Here is a 20,514-nt window from a genome sequence, read left to right on the forward strand (position 1 = left end):
TCTCACAACAAAGAATAAGTATATGAGGTGATGGATATGTTAACTACTTTGATTTAATCATTTCATCTTATATTCCTAAATTCTAATATAACTTTGTACTCTGTAAACATATACAATTATAATTTGTCAATGTACCACTTAAAGAGTGATCCAAACCTGGGCAATGTGGCAAAACCCTGTCTCTACAAAAAATACAAAAAGCAGAAAATAGCCAGGCGTGATGGTGCATATCTGTGGTCCCAGCTACTTAGAAGGCTGAGGTGGGAGGATCACTTGAGCCCAGGATGTCAGTGAGCTGTGATTGCACCACTGCATTCCAGCCTGGGCAACAGAACAAGAACTGTCTCAAAAAACAAAGACATAAATAACATTTTTAAATGATCCAAGTATACACTGTCTACAAGAGACTCACTTTAGATCTAAAGACACAAATAGGATGAAGATGAAAGGATAGGAAAAGACATGTCATACAGATACTAACCAGAAGAGAGCAGAGGTGGCTATATATAAATAATCCAATCACAGACAGATTAATACTTTTTAGGCCAAGTGCGGTGGCTCACACCTTGAATACCAGCACTTTGGGGGACTGAGGCAGGCAGATCTCTTGAGGCCAGGAGTTCAAGACCAGCCTGGCCGACATGATGAAACCCTGTTTCTACTAAAAACACAAAAATTAGCCGGGTGTGGTGGCGAATGCCTGTTATCCCAGCTACTCGGGAGGCTGAGGCACAAGAATCACCTGGACCTGGGAGGTGGAGCTTGCAGTGAGCTGTGATCGTGCCACTGCACTCCAGCCTGGGCGACAGAAAGAGACTTTGTCTCCAAAAAAAAAAAGAAAAAAAAAACACTTTGGAAAAAAAAAAAGATTAATACTGTATAAGTCCACTTACATGAAGTACCTAGCATAGTCAAATTCATAGAGACAGAAAGCATAATGGTGGTTGACAGGTGGTTGTCAAGTTGAGGGGAGGAGGGAATGTAGAGTTGTTGGTTAAGGGTACAAAGTTTCAGTTTTGCAAGATGAAAAGGATTGTGGAGATGGGTGGTGGTGATGGTTGCACAACAATATAATAGTGCTTAATATGTTAATATCACTGAACTGTACACTTAAAAATGGTTAAGATGGCCAAACGTGGTGGCTCATGCCTGTAATTCCAGCACTTTGGGAAACCAAGGCAGGGGGATCACTTGAGGCTAGGAGTTCAAGACCAGCCTGGGCAACACAGTGAGACCCATTCTCTAAAATAAAAGCAAAAAATTAGCCAGGTGTGGTGGTGCACACCTGTAGTCCCAGCTATTCAGGAGGCTGAGGTAGGAGGATCGCTTGAACCCAGGTGTTTGAGGCTGCAGTGAGCTATGATTGCATCACTGCACTCCAGCCTGTCTCAAAGAAAAAGAGTATAAACCAGTGGAAGCATGCAGGGTCCATACAAATGTATAAACCATTCTTAGCTCACAAGTTTTATAAACTAGGCTGGATTTGGCCCATGTAGTTTGCTGACCTCTGTTCTACCTCATAGGGCTGTGACAATTTATGTAGTTGAACATATAACAAGTCCTCTCTGTATCCATCTTACAGATAGGGAAACTGAGGCTCAGAGAGGTTAATGTTTCTTCTTGTTGTATGCATTGTTATAATTTATTCCATTTATTTATTTATTTGAGACAGGGTCTCACTCTGTTGCCCAAGTTGGAGTGCAGTAGCCTGATCATGGCTTACTGCAGCCTCAACCTCCCCAGGCTCAGGTGATCCTCCTACCTCAGCCTCCTACTGGGACTACAGGTGCACACCACGATGCCTAGCTAATTTTTGTATTATTTTTTGTAGAAATGAAGTTTCACCATGTTTCCCAGGGTAGTCTTGAACTCCTGGGCTCAAACAATCCACCCACCTCAGCCTCCCAAAGTGCTGGTATTACAGGCATGAGCCATCATGCCTGGCCTATTCCTTTTATTTAAGATGTATTTTTACTTAAGATGTATTTTTTGCTTATATATTTTCTTTTCTTTTCTTTTTTTTTTCTTTTTTGACAGAGTCTTTCTGTGTCAGCCAGGTCATCGGAGTGCAGTGGCATGATCTTGGCTCACTGCAACCTCTGCCTCCTGGGTCCAAGCAATTCTCCTGCTTCAGTCTCCCAGGTAGCTGGGATTAGAAGTGTGCACCACTATGCCCAGCTAATTTGTGTATTTTTAGTAGAGATAGGGTTTCACCATGTTGGCTGGGCTGGTCTCGAACTCCTGACCTCATCTGCCTCAGCCTTGATTCTTTTGTATAGAACCACACCTGGCATTGGTTCTTTTGCATAGTTTCTATTTCTCCTCTGAGATTTCCTATCTATTCATTGGGAGCATATTTTCCTTTATATATCTGAGCATAGAGTATCTGCTTTAAAACCTTTGCTATTCCAACAACTTATTCCTGGAAGTCACTCTTCATTGATTATCTTTTCTCTTAAGCATGGGTGACTTAGTTCTGTTTCTTCATGTGTCTGATAATTTTGTTTTTATCTTAGAAATTGTGAATGATACACATTGTTGAGACTGTGTGTTCTATTTCTCTGGCGTGTGTTTAAAATTTTTTTTAATTTTGTTTTTGTTTGTTTGTTATTTTAGCAGGCAGAAAACTGTGTCCTGAGGTGAACGGCGGAAACTTCTGTTCAGGTTGTTTAACCTTAGCTGGGCTCCTTGGAGTTAGCCTGCAGATGTATAGTTCAAGGGTCATCTAGAGATTTGGGTAGAATTTAGATGCAGAATTTTGGGCTCTCTTCTTTGGTTTTTCTTTTGAGAATTTCCTTTCTCCCTATCCAGCCCTTGCGGTCTCTGCTTCAGAGGTTATGATATGGGTAGTGTGGTCTGCTGGTCTTGAGTTAGTAAATTCTGGCTTCAGCAAGATGGAAGGCACCCTGACAGGAAGAAGCTCTCTTGGTAAGGACACTAGTGCAGGGATGGCTCCAGTGAGTAGAACAGTATATGCTTGTAGCAGATAAGACTGGAGCCAAGCTGATTAAAAATCAACCCCAAAGAACACACAACTAAGAAATACATGAAAAGATGCTTATCTTGACTAATACTCAAGGAAGTACAAATTAGAACCACAGTGAAATATCTTAGCCTATCAGATTAGCAAAGATGAAAAAGACTGATAATGTTTACTGTTGGTGAGGGTTACAGGCATTCTTTCATTGTTGGTGAGAGTAAAAGTCTGTGCAACACTTTTTATGTAGGGCCACTTCTCAGCATCTATCAATATTTTAAAATGCTAACCCTGAGACCCCACAATTCCACCCCTAGCAATTTATCCTACAGTAGGACTCACTCTGTTGGTTGAAGATCCATGCCCAGAAATGTTCACTAAATTCATTTAAAATCGCATGTATACTTGAGCCCAGGAGTCTGAGGCTGCAGTGAGCTATGATCATGTCACTGCACTCCAGCCCAGCCTGGGTGACAGAGCAAGACTCTGTGTCTAAAGAAATGAAAATAAAAATAAATAAAATAGCATATACAGGCAACAATCCAAATGTTAATTGCAGAAATTATGATTATTATTGTTTTTATTTTAGAGACAGGGTGTCACTCTGTTTCCCAGACTAATCTTGACCTCCTGGGATCCTCAAGGGATCCTCTGGCCTCTGCTTCCTAAAGTTCTGGGATTACAGGTGTGAGGCACTGGGCCTAGACATTGCAGGGATTATTAAACCATGGTGTATACTACCATCAAAGGTATGAGGTAGGTTTTATGTGCCGACCTAGAAAGACGGTGCAAAAACATAGGGGAACAAGAAGGCTGCAAACAGGAGTCCTTAAGAAATAAGCATTTGTTTCAGCTTAAGAAACCTGTAATCCCAGCACTTAGGGAGGCTGAGGTGGGTAGATCACTTGAGGTTAGGAGTTCGAGACCAGCCTAGTCAACATGGTGAAACCCCATCTCTACTAAAATACAAAAAATTAGCCGGGTGTGGTGGCGCATTCCTATAGTCCCAGCTACTCAGGAGGCTGAGGCAGGGGAATCGCTTGAACCCAGGAGGTGGAGGTTGCAGTGAGCCGAGATCACACCACTGCACTCCAGCCTGGCGACAGAGCAAGACTTCATCTCAAAAAAGAAAATAAAATAAACAAAACCACCAAGAGACAGCAGCGTCTGCATGGACTTGTGCCTAACTATTCACAGTGACTACCTCTGGGGGGAGGTGAAAGGGGACCCTGGTAAATAATTTTTCTTTGGTATTGCTTTTCTTCAACTGAGTCTGCATTACTTTTATGTTGAATACTCTCCCCACCCCTGATGCTCACAGGTTGCTCTAGCTGGTAGAAGGAGAACTGACACCTCTGGTTTTGGCAAAGTATAGAAGGGGACAAGGGCACTGCTCTGCACCTGCACAGGTCCTTGCCTCCTGAGGTCAGTTTAATGCATCTCAGTGGTGTTTCTTGGGAAGAATACAGTGGACACTCACTTGCCAGTCAGTAGACAAATCACTGAAGTCCATGTCTGGCAATTCTCAAGGTCATGGGGACTGTAAAGTTGTCATGTCTCACAGTTCCCTGACTTACAAGATTAGTGCTGACAGACACTTCTCAGCTCTGTTTGGGAGAGCAGCTCTGTAATGCGTTTGTGGTTTCAGATGTGGGCGGCCTGTGTGAACCTGTCGTGCAAGGCTCACGTCACCAACTGTTGCAGTTATCTCCTGAATCAGGCTGAGGGTCTTTGCTGTGCACCCAGAGACAGTTGGGTGACAAATCACCTCCAGGTTGGGGATGCCTCAGACTTGTGATGGGACTGGGCAGATGCATCTGGAAAGGTGAGTCTGTGCTTTGGGCTTCCCGACCTCTCAAGTCAGCATGAAATTCAGAAGGCAGAGAGGGACAAGTGGCCCTCCATCCCTGGGCCCAGGGAGCCACTGTGGAAGCGTGGTGTTTGAGAACACCACCGTAGCTTTACCTCCTCCGGTGTCCCGGCCTTGGGTATCTCTTAGAGATGGCCAAATTTGCAGCGCTGAACTCAAGGATTACAAACTAATTTCCAGTCCTGTAAGGGTCATGGGTTCTGCTGTGGCTAGTGTGGCCACACTCCAACCAGATGGAGGGAAGGGCACTGAGTTTGTCAGGCAGAAATTCTTTTTTTCTTTTTTTTTTTTTGTGAGATGGAGTCTCGCTCTGTCGCCCAGGCTGGAGTGCAGCGGCCGGATCTCAGCTCACTGCAAGCTCCGCCTCCCGGGTTTACGCCATTCTCCTGCCTCAGCCTCTAGGTAGCTGGGACTACAGGCGCCCGCCACCTCGCCCGGCTAGTTTTTTTGTATTTTTTAGTAGAGACGGGATTTCACCGTGTTAGCCAGGATGGTCTCGATCTCCTGACCTCGTGATCCGCCTGTCTCGGCCTCCCAAAGTGCTGGGATTACAGGCTTGAGCCACCACGCCCAGCTGTCAGGCAGAATTTCTAATTATGGAAGGAACTCTGCTTCCTCAATGATTGAACTGACCTTTGTGGGGGTGCCTTTGCTGGGTGAGAATGGGCATACTTGGGCCTCAGTTGTGAGGGCCACGGGGTGGAGCTGAGGTCTAGGCCCCCATTTTATCTTCCTTTGATTTATGCTGTTCTGGGCTCACCCTCTTTCCAGAGCTTAGCTAAATGAGGTAGATTAGTCTCAAGAGTGGGTATCCTCTCAGCGTGTCTTCAAGTAGCATCCCAGAGCCCCACTCCTGGGTACCCGCAACATGAACACCGTCCAGAAGCAAGGGCAGCCACTGTGAGGGGAGTGGAAAACATGCATCAAACAGTTGAGATGGGTGCAGGGGAGGCAACATGATCAAACAGGGTCTTACCTTAAGGAGCCTCATGTAGGGACACCACACAGTGATGACCTTCAACTGCAGTGGGGCAGCAAGGCCATGGGAGGGGCGTGTTGGGCAGAGCAGGCAACTTGCGAGTACCTCTTCACCAAGACAGCAGGAAGAGCACGGACATCATTTTCCCATCTCGCCTCCAGACTCCCAGGGAACTGTATCAATACCCTTACTCCAGCCTTGTCCCATGGCCACTGCCCAACCCCTGGGCCCTGTCAGTTCAGGGCTGTGCAGAACGAGAGTTGCTCAGGCTCAGGGATTCCATCCGGCTGGGGATGCCTACTAGGGGCCTGGGGGAAGTCCTCATGAAAGACCATACCTGTGATGGGGAGGGAAGCTGGCAGAGGGTACAGTGGGAAGCAGAGCAGCAGGGGTCTCCTCCATGCCTCTCTGCTTCTCACACCCACCCTCGCCTGCTCCCCTCTGCCCTGGGTCTGTGCCCTTGTCCACCCAACAACACCTCTGCAGTGCCGAGTACAGCCCTGACTTCTTCCTGAGCTGTGGCCCAGCGCTCCCACAGACATCTACCTCACGGATGCAGCACCGCCCCCCATCCTCTTCTCTGAAAGTGTGTGGAAAATGCCTCTTGGTGCCATCTCTCTCCCACCCTGCCTTCCTGCACCTTCTGGATGAAGTGTCTGTTGTCTCTGTACTTGTCTCCCGCTGGCCTTTCTGACCCCATCCCTCCTGCCTCCTGCCCATCCCCATCCCCACCCCTGTCGGCACCTCCACACGCTCCATGCCCAAAAGCATTGGGGATTCCCACTGTGCTGAAGGAAGTCCTCATGTGGTCCAGAGAGGGAGCTGGCCCCTGCTCCCATTTCCAGACCCATTTTCTAGCAGAGCCTCCATGTCCCCAGGCTCCAGCTGCTTCTGGGATACCAAGGTCTGCATTTCTTCCTCTTCCCCCAGCAGACAGAAGACCTTGCTGGACAAGTGTCCACTTCAATAGTAACTTCCATCCTATCCACCTCTATGGCTGCCAGCCTCCTGAATGGTCCAGAAGAACCGGGATACCCTTCCTTGTCCCCATTAAACAAAGACAAAATATGACCAGACATGTTGGCTCATGCCTGTCATCCCAGCACTTTGGGAGGCCAAAGCAGATGGGTCACTTGAGGCCAGGAGTACGAGAGCAGCCTGACCAACATGGTGAAACCCTGCCTCTACTAAAAATACAAAAATTAGCCAGGCGTGGTGACTCATGCTTGTAATCCCAGCTACTTGGGAGGCTGAAGCAGTAGGATCACTTGAACTCGGGAGGCGGAGGTTGCAGTGAGCTGAGATCACGCCACTGTGCTCCAGCCTGGGCAACAGAGCGATATATATATATGCATATATATGCGTAACAGTCTCTGTGTAACAGTAAGTGCGCAGTCAGAGCGAGATATATATGCCTAATAGTCTCTGTGTAACAGTAAGTGTGCAGGTGTGCAGTAGCCAGTGTGAGGGCAACTTGAAGAGTGTGCTTCGAGGCACAGAGATGCTCAGGGCTGCCTGGACAGCCTCCATGATGGTGGCCTGCTCTGGGTTAAGATTCTTCCCGGTGTTAGGTGAGTGTTCAGGGCATGAGGGCCAGGAAAGGTGAAGGGCTGAGTCTGTCTAAAGACCTTCCTGTGGGTGTGGCAGAGCCTGTGATCTGAGGCAGGGTTCCAGCTGCAGGGCAGCCCACAGCTTCACAGTGGCCCACGGAAGCAGGGCAGCCAGGCTGTAAGGCCCAGTAGGCATCTAGGCCAGACTTCGACACTGAGGCCATGGAACAGGTGGACCCAATGCGGGATAGGCTGTGCTGGGCATGGATGTCAGCCAGGCTCCCCAGCAGGAGTGGGGTTGTCAGAGGCAGCTCTGTCCCTGGTGGCACATTGGTTTCCCCTCCTGCTCTCACAACCTTCCTGTGACCTGGTGTTGTCTGAGCTGTGGTGAGGCCTCCCTGGTGACATCCAGGAGCAGGGAGCATCCAAGTAGGGGTATGTGCACCTGCCCTGACTGCCTGGCCCTATGGTCGAGGATGGGGGTTATAACCTGTTGGGGCATGTGCTGAGGGGCACCTTCCAGGCACTGCCCTTGGGAAGTTCACAGGTTTATGTGGAAGCCGGTGGGAATGGGCCAAGAACAGAGGTGTCAGGAGTCAGGTATTTGGTAGGTTCCAGGTCTCCGACCCTCAGTTTCCTCATCTGTAGGAGGGTGGTGACCTTGCCCTGCTGAGCTTACCAGGTACAGATGTAAGTTTCCAGTGCAGAGGAAAAGCAGAGACCTTCCCCTCAGATTACCGTACTGCCTTGTCGCTGTCCCCAACTCTCCGGTCCTACTTTGAAGCTCTCAGGTGTCACATGTGGATCCTGCCCTACCATCCCCCTTCCCTGTCTAGAAACAAGGCCTGCTGAGCTTGGAGCCACCCCACTCCCTGCTCTCAAGCCATCTGCTCCTGGGTTAGCTTATGGCTGGCCTGGCCTGATACTACGCAGATGTGGGTGTTTCTCCACTGCTGGGGTAACGGTCGTCCATCCTGGGGCCTGGGTCAACTCTCAGCTGTGGCTGTTGTGCCTGGGCTTCCCCAGGCCCTGGTGGTCACTCCAACCCTGCCTTCACATATCCCAAGAGCAGGCTGACTGTCTTCCCCGTTCCCACCTTTCCAGTAACTGCTGCAAGAAAGGACAGACACTGCTGCAGAGAACTTGCCATGGTGTTTCATGCTGCGGCCGGTGGTGCCAGGCTGCACGCTCCATTCTAGGGAAGGGTGAGGCTTCATGATCATCAGTCCCAACAGGGGACTGTCCTATGAGTACCTGTAGCAGGGCGGAGTGGGGTTACAGTAGTGCCTGCTGCCCGTTGAGGGTGTGCAGGTTCCTTAAGGGCATGCATGCTGTAGTCTGCGTGCATGTCTGGTTTTTTCCTCCTCCTTATCAGTAATCAGTCTTATATAACCAGGCTGGCCCTGCTTCCTGCCTAGGGGCTATCTGTGTACCATCTGGAGCTGCAAATGGGGTGATAGGGCATCAGCAGCCTTCCCACACCCAAGCACTTCCTGACACCCAGCCCCTCATCTCTGGCCAACCTGTGGCTCCCCCCAGGGATCCTGGGACTCAGGCCTCACACTCCAGCACTGGGGGGCTTTGCCCTTCTGGTGGTGCTCTCCTTTGCAGGTACCTTGGAACAGGGGTGCGACAGAGTTCAGGAAGTGCCATCTGTTACATGGATACTCTGCTGCCACCCTCGTCCACCTTTCTGGGGCAGAACACTTGGATGGGTCTTTATTTAAGAAGACAAGAGGGAGAGAGAATGCAGAGGCCGGGTGTGATGGCTCATGCCTGTAATCCTGACACTTTGGGAGGCCTACGCAGGTGGATCCCTTGAAGTCAGGAGTTCAAGACTAGCCTGGCCAACATAGTGAAACCCCGTCTCTACTAAAAATACAAAAAAAAAAAAAAGAAAAAAAATTAGCTGGGCATGGCAGCGGATGCCTGTAATCCCAGCTACTTGGGAGGCTGAGGCAGGAGAATCCCTTGAGCCCAAGAGGCACTGCACTCCTGCCTGGGCAACAGAGGGAGACTCTGTCAAAAAAAAAAATTGCATGGAGTTTGTCTGTGTGACCCTGGGCAAGTCATTTCCCCTCCTTGGGACTCAGTTCCTTGCCTGTGAACCGGGACAGTGCTTCTCCCTCGTGGAGCTGTTGTGAGAATTAAAGTAGAAAATGCACCTGTGGTTGTTGGTAGTGACCTGTTCCCCCAAGCCTGACTCCCCTGCAGGATGGGGCCCGGGCCCAGGGATGGGGGATGGGCTGGCAAAGGATGCCCATCCCAGAGAGGAGTCTTCTCGGCAAATGTGGAGACCAAGCTGAGTCAGAGTCCAGGATCTAAGTTTGAGGGTGCTCCTTACACCCTGTAGCCATGAGTCTTTGGCTGGGTCAAATGGCCTTTCTGAGCTACAGTTCCTTATCAGTAAAGCCTGGGCAGTGGTGCCAGGACGCTGGACACAGTGTGAGTGCAGGTGGGGACCCACTGACCACGCTGCTGGGGAGCAATTCATGGGGAGCACCCCTCTGGAGAGGGATGATTTGCACAGGGCCCTCAGCCCAGTCCCTTGCAGGCTGGACCTTGGAGAGTGAGGCCCTGAGGCGAGACATGGGCACCTGGCTCCTGGCCTGCACCTGCGTCTGCACCTGTGTCTGCTTGGGAGTCTCTGTCACAGGGGAAGGACGAGGTGAGGGCTGGGCATGTGTTTGTATGAGGTGGGGGGAGAACTAGGGCATGTTTGGGGGACTGGGTTGTCCAGTGTCAAGTCCCTAGGGAAAGATTTGGCTCAAACTGTGCTGGGGCGTGTCCTCTAGGGGTCAGCCTGGACCTCAGTCTCTAGTCTCCCTACCTTTACCTCCCTACTTTCAGTCCCTGGACCGACCCTAGTCTCCCTTCCTTCACCTTCTTGATGCCTCTCTGGGTCTGACTTGCCCGTGTACCAGGAGTCAGAGCCCATCATTTCCCAGGCCTCCCAGTGCTTCCCTGGACAGATGCTGGGATCATTCACTGGTGACTGCCCTGCTAGGGTGTCAGCTGTCAGAGCCCCCCCCAGCCCCCTAGCTCAGCTGTGCCCTGAAGCACTTACTGTGGGCTCCCAATGATCACTGTCTCCAGGGCCAAGGGCTGGAAACTTCACCTGCCTCACCAACAACATTCTCAGGATCGATTGCCGCTGGTCTGCCCCAGAGCTGGGCCAGGGCTCCAGCCCCTGGCTCCTCTTCACCAGGTGAGGGTGGAGGGCCATGCTGGGGGAGCGGTGAGGGGCCTGAAGGGACTTAGGGTCCCACGTTGACGTTGGGCTGGCACATGGAGGAAAGACGTGGCTTTCCATGGGAAAGGAGGGAGACTAGGCTTGCCAGAAAGGAGGCAGCTGCTCCCAGGATGAGTTCTAAACATGCTGCCTGAGCCCTTCCCTCCTCCCGTGCTCTGGACAGGGATGAGGGTGAGGTCCCCAGGATTGAAGCAGCTACGCCAGGACAGGGTAGCAGTCCCGTGGTGCTGACACATGCCCTTTCCAGCAACCAGGCTCCCGGCAGCACACATAAGTGCATCTTGCAGGGCAGTGAGTGCACCGTAGTGCTGCCACCCGAGGCAGTGCTCGTGCCATCCGACAATTTCACCATCACTTTCCACCACTGCGTGTCTGGCAGGGAGCAGGTCAGCCTGGTGGACCCGGAGTACCTGCCCCGGAGACACGGTGAGCAGCGGCTATAGGTCTGGGGCGGGGCCCCTTGGCAAGAACATCCTGGCTGCTTGGGCGTTGGGAGCAGGGCCCTGCAGCCTGTGACCCCTGTGGCCCAGTGAGTGGGCAAGATTTGGAAACCACCTAGTCTAGCTGCAGAGGCCAGAGGAAGTCATTGCTGTCCTGTCCCGCCTGGGGCTTTTCTTGACCAGTCTCCCAGTGAGGTGCCTGGTCTGAGAGGGCCTTGACCATGCCCCTTGGGAATCTTTCTGGCCCCAGTCTTGTGTGTTTTGACTGACACACCCAGACCCATGGGGCTTCGGCCTCACATGGATTCACTCTGTTCCAGTGAAGCTGGACCCGCCCTCAGACTTGCAGAGCAACATCAGCTCTGGCCACTGCATCCTGACCTGGAGCATCAGTCCTGCCTTGGAGCCAATGACCACACTTCTCAGCTATGAGTTGGCCTTCAAGAAGCAGGAAGAGGCCTGGGAGGTAACACTTTGGCTGGCTTTCCCTGGGGGCCTCTCTCCTGGGAACAGCAGTCCAGGGCAGACACCCCACTCTACATAGGGAGATGTCAACTTGTAGTGTGCATGCAAGTGTGAGGAGTGTGAAAGTGTGTGCCTGTAGACATGTTTGCCTGTGCGTGCATATGTGTATTTGTGGGCCAACGCAGCTGTATCTGTGTGTGAGTGTGAGTGTGCCTTCTCTGTGTGTGTGCACACGTGAATGTGGTGAGTGTGCCTGTGTGTTAACACAGGTGTGTTCATGTGTGTGTTATATGAGCATATAATGCATGTGTGTATTCTCGAGGGCTGAGGCACCCAGCCCCACCTTCAGCACCTGCTAACTGCCCCCACCCCCACAGCGGGCCCAGCACAGGGATCACATTGTCGGGGTGACCTGGCTCGTACTTGAAGCCTTTGAATTGGACCCTGGCTTTATCCATGAGGCCAGGCTGCGTGTTCAGATGGCCACACTGGAGGATGACGTGGTAGAGGAGGAGCGTTATACAGGGCAGTGGAGCGAGTGGAGCCAGCCTGTGTGCTTCCAGGCTCCCCAGAGACAAGGTGGGCGCTGCTGTGGCTGCGGCACTTCCAGAGTCTGGGCTGGGCGTCTTCTCCCCTGTTCACCTCACTCCCCGCACCCTTTCATGCTCCTGGAAGCCCCTCCCTGAGGCAGCCATACCCCAGTGGATCCCCTTCCTCGGAAGGTCTGAGGTCTATACGGCGGAAACAAACACCTGCCAACTCTGGGGCTTCCTGGGAACCCGTAGTTAGTGGCTCCTGTTAGGAGTGAGGGTGGCAGGGCTGCACACCAGGGTTGGTGCTCCTGCCTGGAGGCTGGACATGACCTCAGTGTCGTTAGGGAGGGCAGGGCTGACCCTTGCACACTGCAGTGCTGAGACGACCCACCGTGTGGCAGATGGAAAGAGTGAGGCCCAGGAGCATGACTCACACAAGGTCCTTCAGCAGGTGACACAAACCTCGAAGGCCCATCACAAACCTTCCACTGTAGCCCAGGGCACTAAAGGGCGCACCCTTGCCATATAGGTTTGTGGGGAGCCTCCTGGCACTGAGGCTGCTCACAGCCCCGGGCCCTTCCTGCCCACAGGCCCTCTGATCCCACCCTGGGGGCAGCCAGACAACACCCTTGTCGCTGTGTCCGTCTTCCTCCTGCTGATTGGCCTGACTTACCTCCTGTTCAAGTTTTCATCCAGGTAGGTAGCTGATGTGTGTGTGGGTGTGTGTGTGTGTTTGTGTGTACATGTGTGACTGGGTAATAGTGTACATGTGTTAGTGTGTGTGTGCAGATATGTCACTGTGTGCCTGTGTGAGTGTGTGGTTGGGGGGGAGTCAAGGGCCACCCTTCTCTGGTTCCTCCTCTCCCCTCTCCACTGTCCAGTCCTGGATGGGGTGGGCTTTTCAAGTCTCCACCCTGGGCCAGAAGAGGGTTCACAAGTTGCCAGGGGAGAGAAGGGAAGGGGGATCTGTGGCAGAGGCCGAAGACAAAGGCAGTGTGGTCCCGACCAGACCCAGAGTCACTGAGATCAAGAGCGCGGATCCTAGTCTTCTGCCTCTGGAGGAGCTTGGTTTGTTCATCAGTTGGGGCATCTGGTGTGCTCAGGACCCTGTTCTCACCCTGGCAGATGCCTTAGAGAACAAGATGGACAAGGACTCTCTTTAAATAAACCGTCATGCCTCATGCACCGCATGTCAGGTTACAAGAAGGGGCGCAGGGGCCATGTCAGGCAGCAGATGTGAGGAAGAGGGTGTGGGGAGAGGGTGTTGGGTGGGGCTAAGTGGGAGGGTGCTTGGCTTCTCCTTGGAGCAAAGGAAAGTGTGAAACTGTGTGATATGACCTAGTTTATGTGTTGAGGAATAGATTGCTGGGACAAGGGGACACAAGGAACCTGCTGGAGGCCAATGGGGGCCATTGGGGTGCCCATGGGGAGATGATTCGGCATGAGCCAGTGAAAGAAGTGGAGACAGAGCAAATTTGAAGGAATTGCGGGGTTTTAGGAGGAGCAACAGAGGGGACATGTGGGTGGATGAGATACGAGTGGTGACCCCTGAGGTGGGGAAATGGGGGACACACTTGCGGGGAGGTTGGGGAGGTCTATTAGCACCTGTTGGGTTGGAGCCCCAGGTGACATCCTTGTGGGAGGGTCAGTGGATCCTTGGCAGCAAGTCTGGTGCTCAGGGAGACACTGGGTGGAGTGGGGAGCCACAGACCTTCTGCTGATGGCAAAGACGGGGTTCCTGGAGGTGTTGGCTCCCTCTGCGGGCTGAGGACCCAGCTGGTAACTCCCCGTTCTGAACCCACCATAGCAGCTCACGCTGTAAAGGATGCCTGCCTCAGTAGAAATCAGTTCTGTGAGGCCGTTAAGTAAGAGTGGGTTGGAATGTGATGAGACCGGAGACGGAGACAGGCAGTGGCAGGGACGAGGTGGGCAGGCCTCCTGCTGATGGAAGGAAGCTCAGCCTCTGCAGTGACCTCAGGCCACCTCAGGCCCCCTGGGTCGCCATAGGCCTCTGATTGGCCTCTCTTGGCCTCAGGGTGAAGAGAATCTTCTACCAGAACGTGCCCTCTCCAGCGGCGTTCTTCCGGCCCCTCTACAGTGTGCACAATGGGAACTTCCAGGTGTGTGCAGATACCACAGCAGGGCGTGGGGGGCAGGGGTTGCCCAGAGCTCTGGCCTGCCCAAGATGTTGGCTTTCATAAGGGTTGGCGGCCAGCATGGGAGGCTGGTCAGTGCTTGGAGCCTTTTCTGTATATTCAGTGAATTTCAGCTTATACGCGTGTCTCAAATGGGGAAAAACTAGCTTTATTATATGCGTGTCTCAAATGGGGAAAAACTAGCTTTATTTTCCATTGCTGATTTCTTTTGGTTCTCATATCTCCAGTTCCATTGTCGATGGAAAAAATGCAAATTTCTCATGACTTATCTCTATCTCCTCTGGTTTGCAGCTGTCTGCACACACCATGTGCCTCACCTCCTCCTTCTGCGAATGTGTCTGTCCTGTGGCCATGGGGAAGGGTCTGTGGTGTGTGGGCTGCCCGCGCGGCTCTCACTGCCTCTGGGTTCCTGCTCTGCCTGGTCCCTTGGTCCCCCCGGATCGCATGCTGGCACCACAACTGAGGAGTGGGCTCTGCACTTCCCCCTCTGTGGCCCTGTTGGACTCCCACAGCCCAGGGACCAGTGAGCAACTTGGGGGTTGCATCAGGCCCTCCCCTCCCTGCTGGGCTGGCGGTTCATGCCCCCTGGGTCGGAGGAGGAGGAGAGACAGGGCTCCAGTGAGTGGTCTCTAGTTTTTCCCCTCAGACTCCTCACTTTGGACAAAGGACAAGAGAGGCAGTGAGGGCCCCTCCCTGGGGTCTGGGCCAAGTTGACCCCTCTTCTCCAGGATCTTCCCTCCCTGTGCCCTAGGGTATCCCTGGGCCCTGTGTGGCAAGGATGTCCCCTCCACACTGCGGCTCCAGCTTACTATGCAGGAAAATCCTTTTCTCTCTCAGTGAGGAGCCTAGTTTTCAAGATTTTTGTCCAAATATTCAATTTGAACCATAAACCAGGCACCTGGCTCTTAGCAGAGTCTCCCCCGTTCCCCAGGGTGGTAGGTGTGACTGTCGAGAACCTGGGCAGCCGAGGACAAGGCTGAGCAGGGCACACATTGTGACTGTCCCCAGGACTGTCATGCTGTTGCAGGCACCAGCCCTTCCCTAGAGAATCAGGGCACCTGCCAGAGGTTATTTAGACCCTCAGGTGGAGATCTGGTGCCGTAGGTTGGTCTCCAGGGAGCACTGCAGTGATGGAGGGTGTGGTGTGTGTGGTGAATGGGATGGAGGCTCCTGGTCACACCAAGGGAATAGCTTCTTTTTGGAGGCAGGGGCCTCCTGTGGCCCCACAGAAGGATCCAGGTCTGCTGGCTGTAGCCCAGTGCTTTGAAAGTCACCGGTTTTGACAGCGACTCATGTGTGTGTGTGTGTGTCTGTGTGTGTGTGTGTGCATGTCAGGTGGGAGTGCCCAGTCTCTGTAGCTGCTGAAAGGCGCTGAGGCACATGCTGTCAGGAGTTGGCTCTGTCCTGGGCAGATGTCACCATCTGTACCTTGGTTCAAGCTGCAGTAAGCACCAGGCCCTGTGCTGGGGGAGCGGTGAGGGGCCTGAAGGGACTCAGGGTCCCACGTTGAGGTTGGGCTGGCACATGGAAGAAAGACAGAATGTTCAAGATACAGGTGATGCTTGGTCTCTGGGTGTACTTTGGGCTGCTATGGGGAATGGCACCTCTCAGCCCTCCCAGGGAAACCTCAGGAGGGCTTTCTGGAGGAGGAGGGAGACTAGGCTTGCCAGAAAGGAGGCAGCTGCTCCCCGGATGAGTTCTGAACATGTCACCTGAGCCCTTCCCTCCTCCCGTGCTTTGTTCCAGACTTGGATGGGGGCCCACAGGGCCGGTGTGCTGCTGAGCCAGGACTGTGCTGGCACCCCACGAAGAGCCTCGGAGCCCTGTATCCAGGAGGCCATTGCACTGCTCACCTGTGGCCCAGTCCATCCTTGGAAATCTGTGGCCCTGAAGGAGGAAGAGGAGGGCACTGGGACCAGGCTTCCAGGGCACCTGAGCTCAGAGAATGTGCTGCCAGCAGGGTGTATGGGTTTGAAGGCACAGACCCTTGCCTATCTGCCACAGGAGGACTGGGCCCCCACGTCCCCCACCGGGTCAGCTCCCCCAGACTCAGAGGGCAGCAGCAGCAGCAGCAGTGATTACTGTGCTTTGGGCTGCTATGGGGGATGGCACTTCTCAGCCCTCCCAGGGAACACACAGAGCCCTGGGCCCATCCCCGCCCTGGCTTGTGGCCTTTCCTGTGACCATCAGGGCCTGGAGACCCAGCAAGGAGTTGCCTGGGTGCTGGCTGGCCACTGCCAGAGGCCTGGTCTGCATGAGGACCTCCAGGGCATGTTGCTCCCTTCCGTCCTCAGCAAGGCTCGGTCCTGGACACTCTAGGTCCCTGACTCGCCAGACGCATCATGTCCATTTTGGGAAAATGGACTGAGGTCTCTGGAGTCCTTGTCTGGGACTGAACCTCCTGAGAAGGGGCCCCTAGCAGTGGTCAGAGGTCCTGTCTGGATGGAGTCTGGAGGCTCCCCTTCAACCCCTCTGCTCAGTGCCTGTGGGGAGGAGCCTCTACCCTCAGCATCCAGGCCACAGGTTCCTCCTTCCACTGTCCCTTTTCTTTATCCCTGGCCTCTCTGAGAAGAGGGGTGTGGTCTCTCAGCTGTTCTGCCCTCATACCCTTAAAGGGCCAGCCTTGGCCCAGTGGACACAGGTAAGGCACCATGACCACCTGGTGTGACCTCTCTGTGTCTTCCTGAGGCACCTTTCTAGAGATTAAAATGAGCTTGATGGCTATTCCAAAGTGTTGATGGCTGGGAGGAGGGGCCAGAGGAGGGATGAGGGGTGGGGTTTGTCTAGCCCTGGGCTTTCTGGGCTCTAGAGACAGCACAGTGGAGGCTCAATGACAGTTCTGGGGACAGCAGGGCGGAGGTTCAGGGGCAGTTTCGGGACAGCAGGGTGGAGGCTCAGGGACAGTTCCTGGGAGGCCAGCACCCTCATTCCTCCTTGTCCTCATCCTCCCACTTGCTCCAGGAAAGTGAGAACTGAGGCTGGAGCTCCCAGACAGTCAGGGCTGGAAGGGACCATCCAGCAGTGATGGTGGTCTGTGAAGGGTCCTGCTTCTGTCCTCAGCCTCTCATGAGGTGGGCTTGGTGAGGAGCTGTGGTCTGGAGAGAGTAGCAGTTGCAGCAGAACATGCCTGCATTTGTTTTCTAGGGCTGCCATAACAAAGTGCCACAAAGTGGGTATCTTAGAACCACAGAGATTTGTTATCTCACAGTTCCGAAGTCCAGAAGTTGGAAACAAAGATGTTGGCAGTATTCCCGACCACGTGTTCTTAGGCTCCCATGCAACAGAAGTTGATACGAGGCCAAGCAAGTTTCCCAGACAAGGCTTTATTGAGTCTTATGGCCCGAAAGGTTGGGCAGAAGAGAGACAGTGCAGGAGGAAGGATTCTTGGCTGGCTCCCCAAGGGGAATGCATTGTGGTGTCTTAAGGAGGGTGACATGCATAATTTATAAGCTAGGTGAGTGTCATTACATGTATGGGGTGGAGTGAAGGGTGCTCAGATGCATGCTAACACATACGTTGCGTGATCAGAAAATGGCAGATAAGCCCCTCCCTGGGTGAGGACTTTAGTATTATCATAAGGCCAGGGTAATTCTCCTGGCCTTGTGCACAAGTAGGTGATAGAGTCAACTCTCCTGACTAAGACTTATGGCATGATGCTACTTATCTTATTTTTTTTCAGACAGTTGGCAAGGTCTGGTTAGTGAGTATGGTGCTGCAAGGTCTAGTGGTCAGCAGGCACATATGGAACAACACGTTAGTGGGGCTGGGCCGAGTCCCATTTCTACTCTGTCTCAGCAGGGCCATGCTCCCTCTGAAGGCACTAGGGAAGGATTAGTTTCAGGCCTTTCTTCAGCTTCTGTTAGTTTCTTGGCTTGTGACACCAAAGCTGTAATCTTTTTGTTTTGTTTTGTTTTTGAGACAGAGTCTTGCTCTTGTCACCCAGGCTGGAGTGCAATGGCACAATCTCGGCTCACTGCAACCTCCACCTCCCAGGTTCAAGTGATTCTCCTGCCTCAGCCTCTGGAGTGGCTGGGATTACAGGCACCTGCTACCATGCCTGGCTAGTTTTTGTATTTTTAGTAGAGACAGCGTTTCTCTATGTTGGCCAGGCTGTTCTCAAACTCCTGATATCAAGTGACCCGCCTGCCTCTGCCTCCCAAAGTGTTGGGATTACAGGCATGAGCCGCCAAGCCTGGCAAAAGCTCCAGTCTTTACAGGGCTTTTTCCCTGTGTGCATTTCTGTGTCCAAATTTCCCCTTTTAAAAATCACAATAATCGTAGATGAAGGCTGGCCCTGATGATTTAATCTTAACTTGATCATCTGCAAAGACGCTATTTCCATATGAGGTCACATTCACAGGTACTGGGGTTAGGACTTCAACCTAGAGGGCCTGACTGCTGGCCCCACACACCATGGCCCCTCCCCAGCATGCCCCATCCCCTTCCTGGGTGCCCCAGGCAGATCACAGGAGGGCCTGACTGCCGGGCTTTGGGCTGGCATTGGGATCATCTGCCTAGTTAGGGCTGTGACCAGACTGAGATAGGAGGGGGACCTGACTCCTGAGGCAGGGCTTGAACTCTAGACCAGATTTCAGACTGGTTGAAACAGGCAAAAGTACCCCTCCATAAGATACACCCACTGGTGCCAAGTGAGTTTGTGGTTCTCATGGTAACACCTGGAAATTACTGCCCCTTTCCATGACAATGACCTGAAAGTTGCCACCCCTTTTCTAGAAATTTCTAAATAACCTGCTCCTTAATTTGCATATAATTACAAGTACCTCTGCTGCTGCTGTGCACGGCCGCTTCAATAAAAGTTGCTGTGTAATACCACCGACTTGCCCTTGAATTATTTCCTGGGTGAAGCCAAGAGCCCTCCTGTGCTAAACCCCAATTTCTGGGCTCACCTTCCCTGCGTCAAGAGGGTTTTGGGGCTGGGAGCGCTGAAGTTTTGAAGGCAGGATGAGATGGAAGCTGTTCTGTCACTGAGCCCTGAGCCACAGGAAGCAACTGTCCTGGGGGCTCTCATGCTCCCTGCAACCTGAGCAGAAAGAAGTACCTGCTACCTGACACCCCTAAAGGCAAAAGCCCTTTCTGGCTCAGATAGGCAGCCCTCCCACCCTGCATGCCTGCAGAACTTCTGAGGTTTTGTGGGGAGCCTCAGCAGAACTGGATCCTGGTCTGTGGGGGCAAGGCAGGCCCCAGAATATATCTTTAGTATCCAGAGAGTGGGAGGGGTGTGGACGGAAGTAAGGTACAGACATCCTCAGCTCTAACCAAGTATAAAAATACTAGTGTGAATCCACTTCCTGGAGCTGGGCTCTGGGGATCCCCGGGCTAGTGTATTTATAACAGGGGCTGTGTGGCTCATGAGGCTCCATGAGCTCATGGACCTGGGCTACCTCGTGATCACACAAACGAACCCACAGTTGGGATGCCTCTCCTGTGTGGCATGGACACGTCTTCATTCAACTCACAAACTTTCCCTGAGTGGCTCCTGGAGAGCTGATTTTGGGCTGGAACCTGAGTTCTCTACGAAAAATACAAGTCATTAGCTGGGCATGGTGGTATTTGCCTGTAGTCCTAGGGATTTGGGAGGCTGAGGCAGAAAGACTGATTAAGCCTGGGAGGCAGAAGTTGCAGTAAGCCAAGACTGTATCACTGCACTCCAGCCTGGGTGACAGAATGAGACCTATCTGTCTCAAAAAAAAAAAAAAAAAAAAGAAATTTAAAAAAGAGAGATGCCACAACCCTTGGAGACCATGTGAAGAGGTGTGGATTACAGCAGGGCAAGGTTCAAAAGAGCATGTGAGCTCTAAGGAGGCGTCGCTGATCACTGGGCATCTGTGAAGTCCTCAGAGAGAAGGTGATCTGGACCTGAAATGATGACACTGTGGGCTTAGGAGCTGGTGGACGGTGTGGTTGGAGCACAGGTGCAGAATGTGGATGGCCAGGCCCAGGCAGCACTGCACTGTGGAGAAACTCGAATGCCAGGCCAATCCCTGGTGAGGGAACACTGGGAACTGGGTTTTCCTCTTTTTATTTTATTTTTATTTATTTATTTTTTTGAGATGGAGTCTTGCTCTGTCACCCAGGCTGGAGTGCAGTGACTCGATCTCGGCTCACTGCAACCTCTGCCTCCCGGGTTCAAGCAATTCTCCTGCCTCAGCCTCCTGTGTAGTTGGAATTACAGGCGTATGCCACTGTGCCCGGCTAATTTTTGTATTTTTTTAGTAGAGACAGGGTTTCACCATGTTGGCCAGGCTGGTCTTGAACTTCTGACCTTGTGAT

At 52.5% G+C, this 20,514-nt stretch overlaps 1 protein-coding gene across 2 annotated transcripts; it reads left to right on the forward strand.

Annotated features, from left to right (window-relative positions):
• The first annotated feature begins 4,595 nt into the window (after positions 1-4,595).
• IL9R (interleukin 9 receptor) lies at positions 4,596-16,949 on the forward strand. 2 transcript variants are annotated; one of them, XM_011927779.1, is made up of 9 exons: positions 4,596-4,802; positions 9,931-10,044; positions 10,473-10,584; positions 10,877-11,055; positions 11,390-11,535; positions 11,912-12,113; positions 12,658-12,763; positions 14,103-14,187; positions 15,970-16,949. In XM_011927779.1, exons 1-9 carry the CDS (start codon positions 4,775-4,777, stop codon positions 16,540-16,542), a joined length of 1,545 nt encoding a protein of 514 aa, XP_011783169.1. In that variant the 5' UTR covers positions 4,596-4,774; the 3' UTR covers positions 16,543-16,949. The 2 variants fall into 2 exon arrangements, 1 of the variants encoding a protein (XP_011783169.1); XR_001000230.1 differs by lacking the exon at positions 14,103-14,187 and adding an exon at positions 8,481-8,581 and having other exon boundaries at positions 4,722-4,802; positions 9,907-10,044; positions 10,884-11,055; positions 11,419-11,535.
• The last annotated feature ends 3,565 nt before the right edge of the window (positions 16,950-20,514 follow it).

This window comes from Colobus angolensis, unplaced genomic scaffold (genome assembly GCF_000951035.1).
Source record: "Colobus angolensis palliatus isolate OR3802 unplaced genomic scaffold, Cang.pa_1.0 Scaffold744, whole genome shotgun sequence".
Taxonomy (NCBI): Eukaryota; Metazoa; Chordata; class Mammalia; order Primates; family Cercopithecidae; genus Colobus; species Colobus angolensis.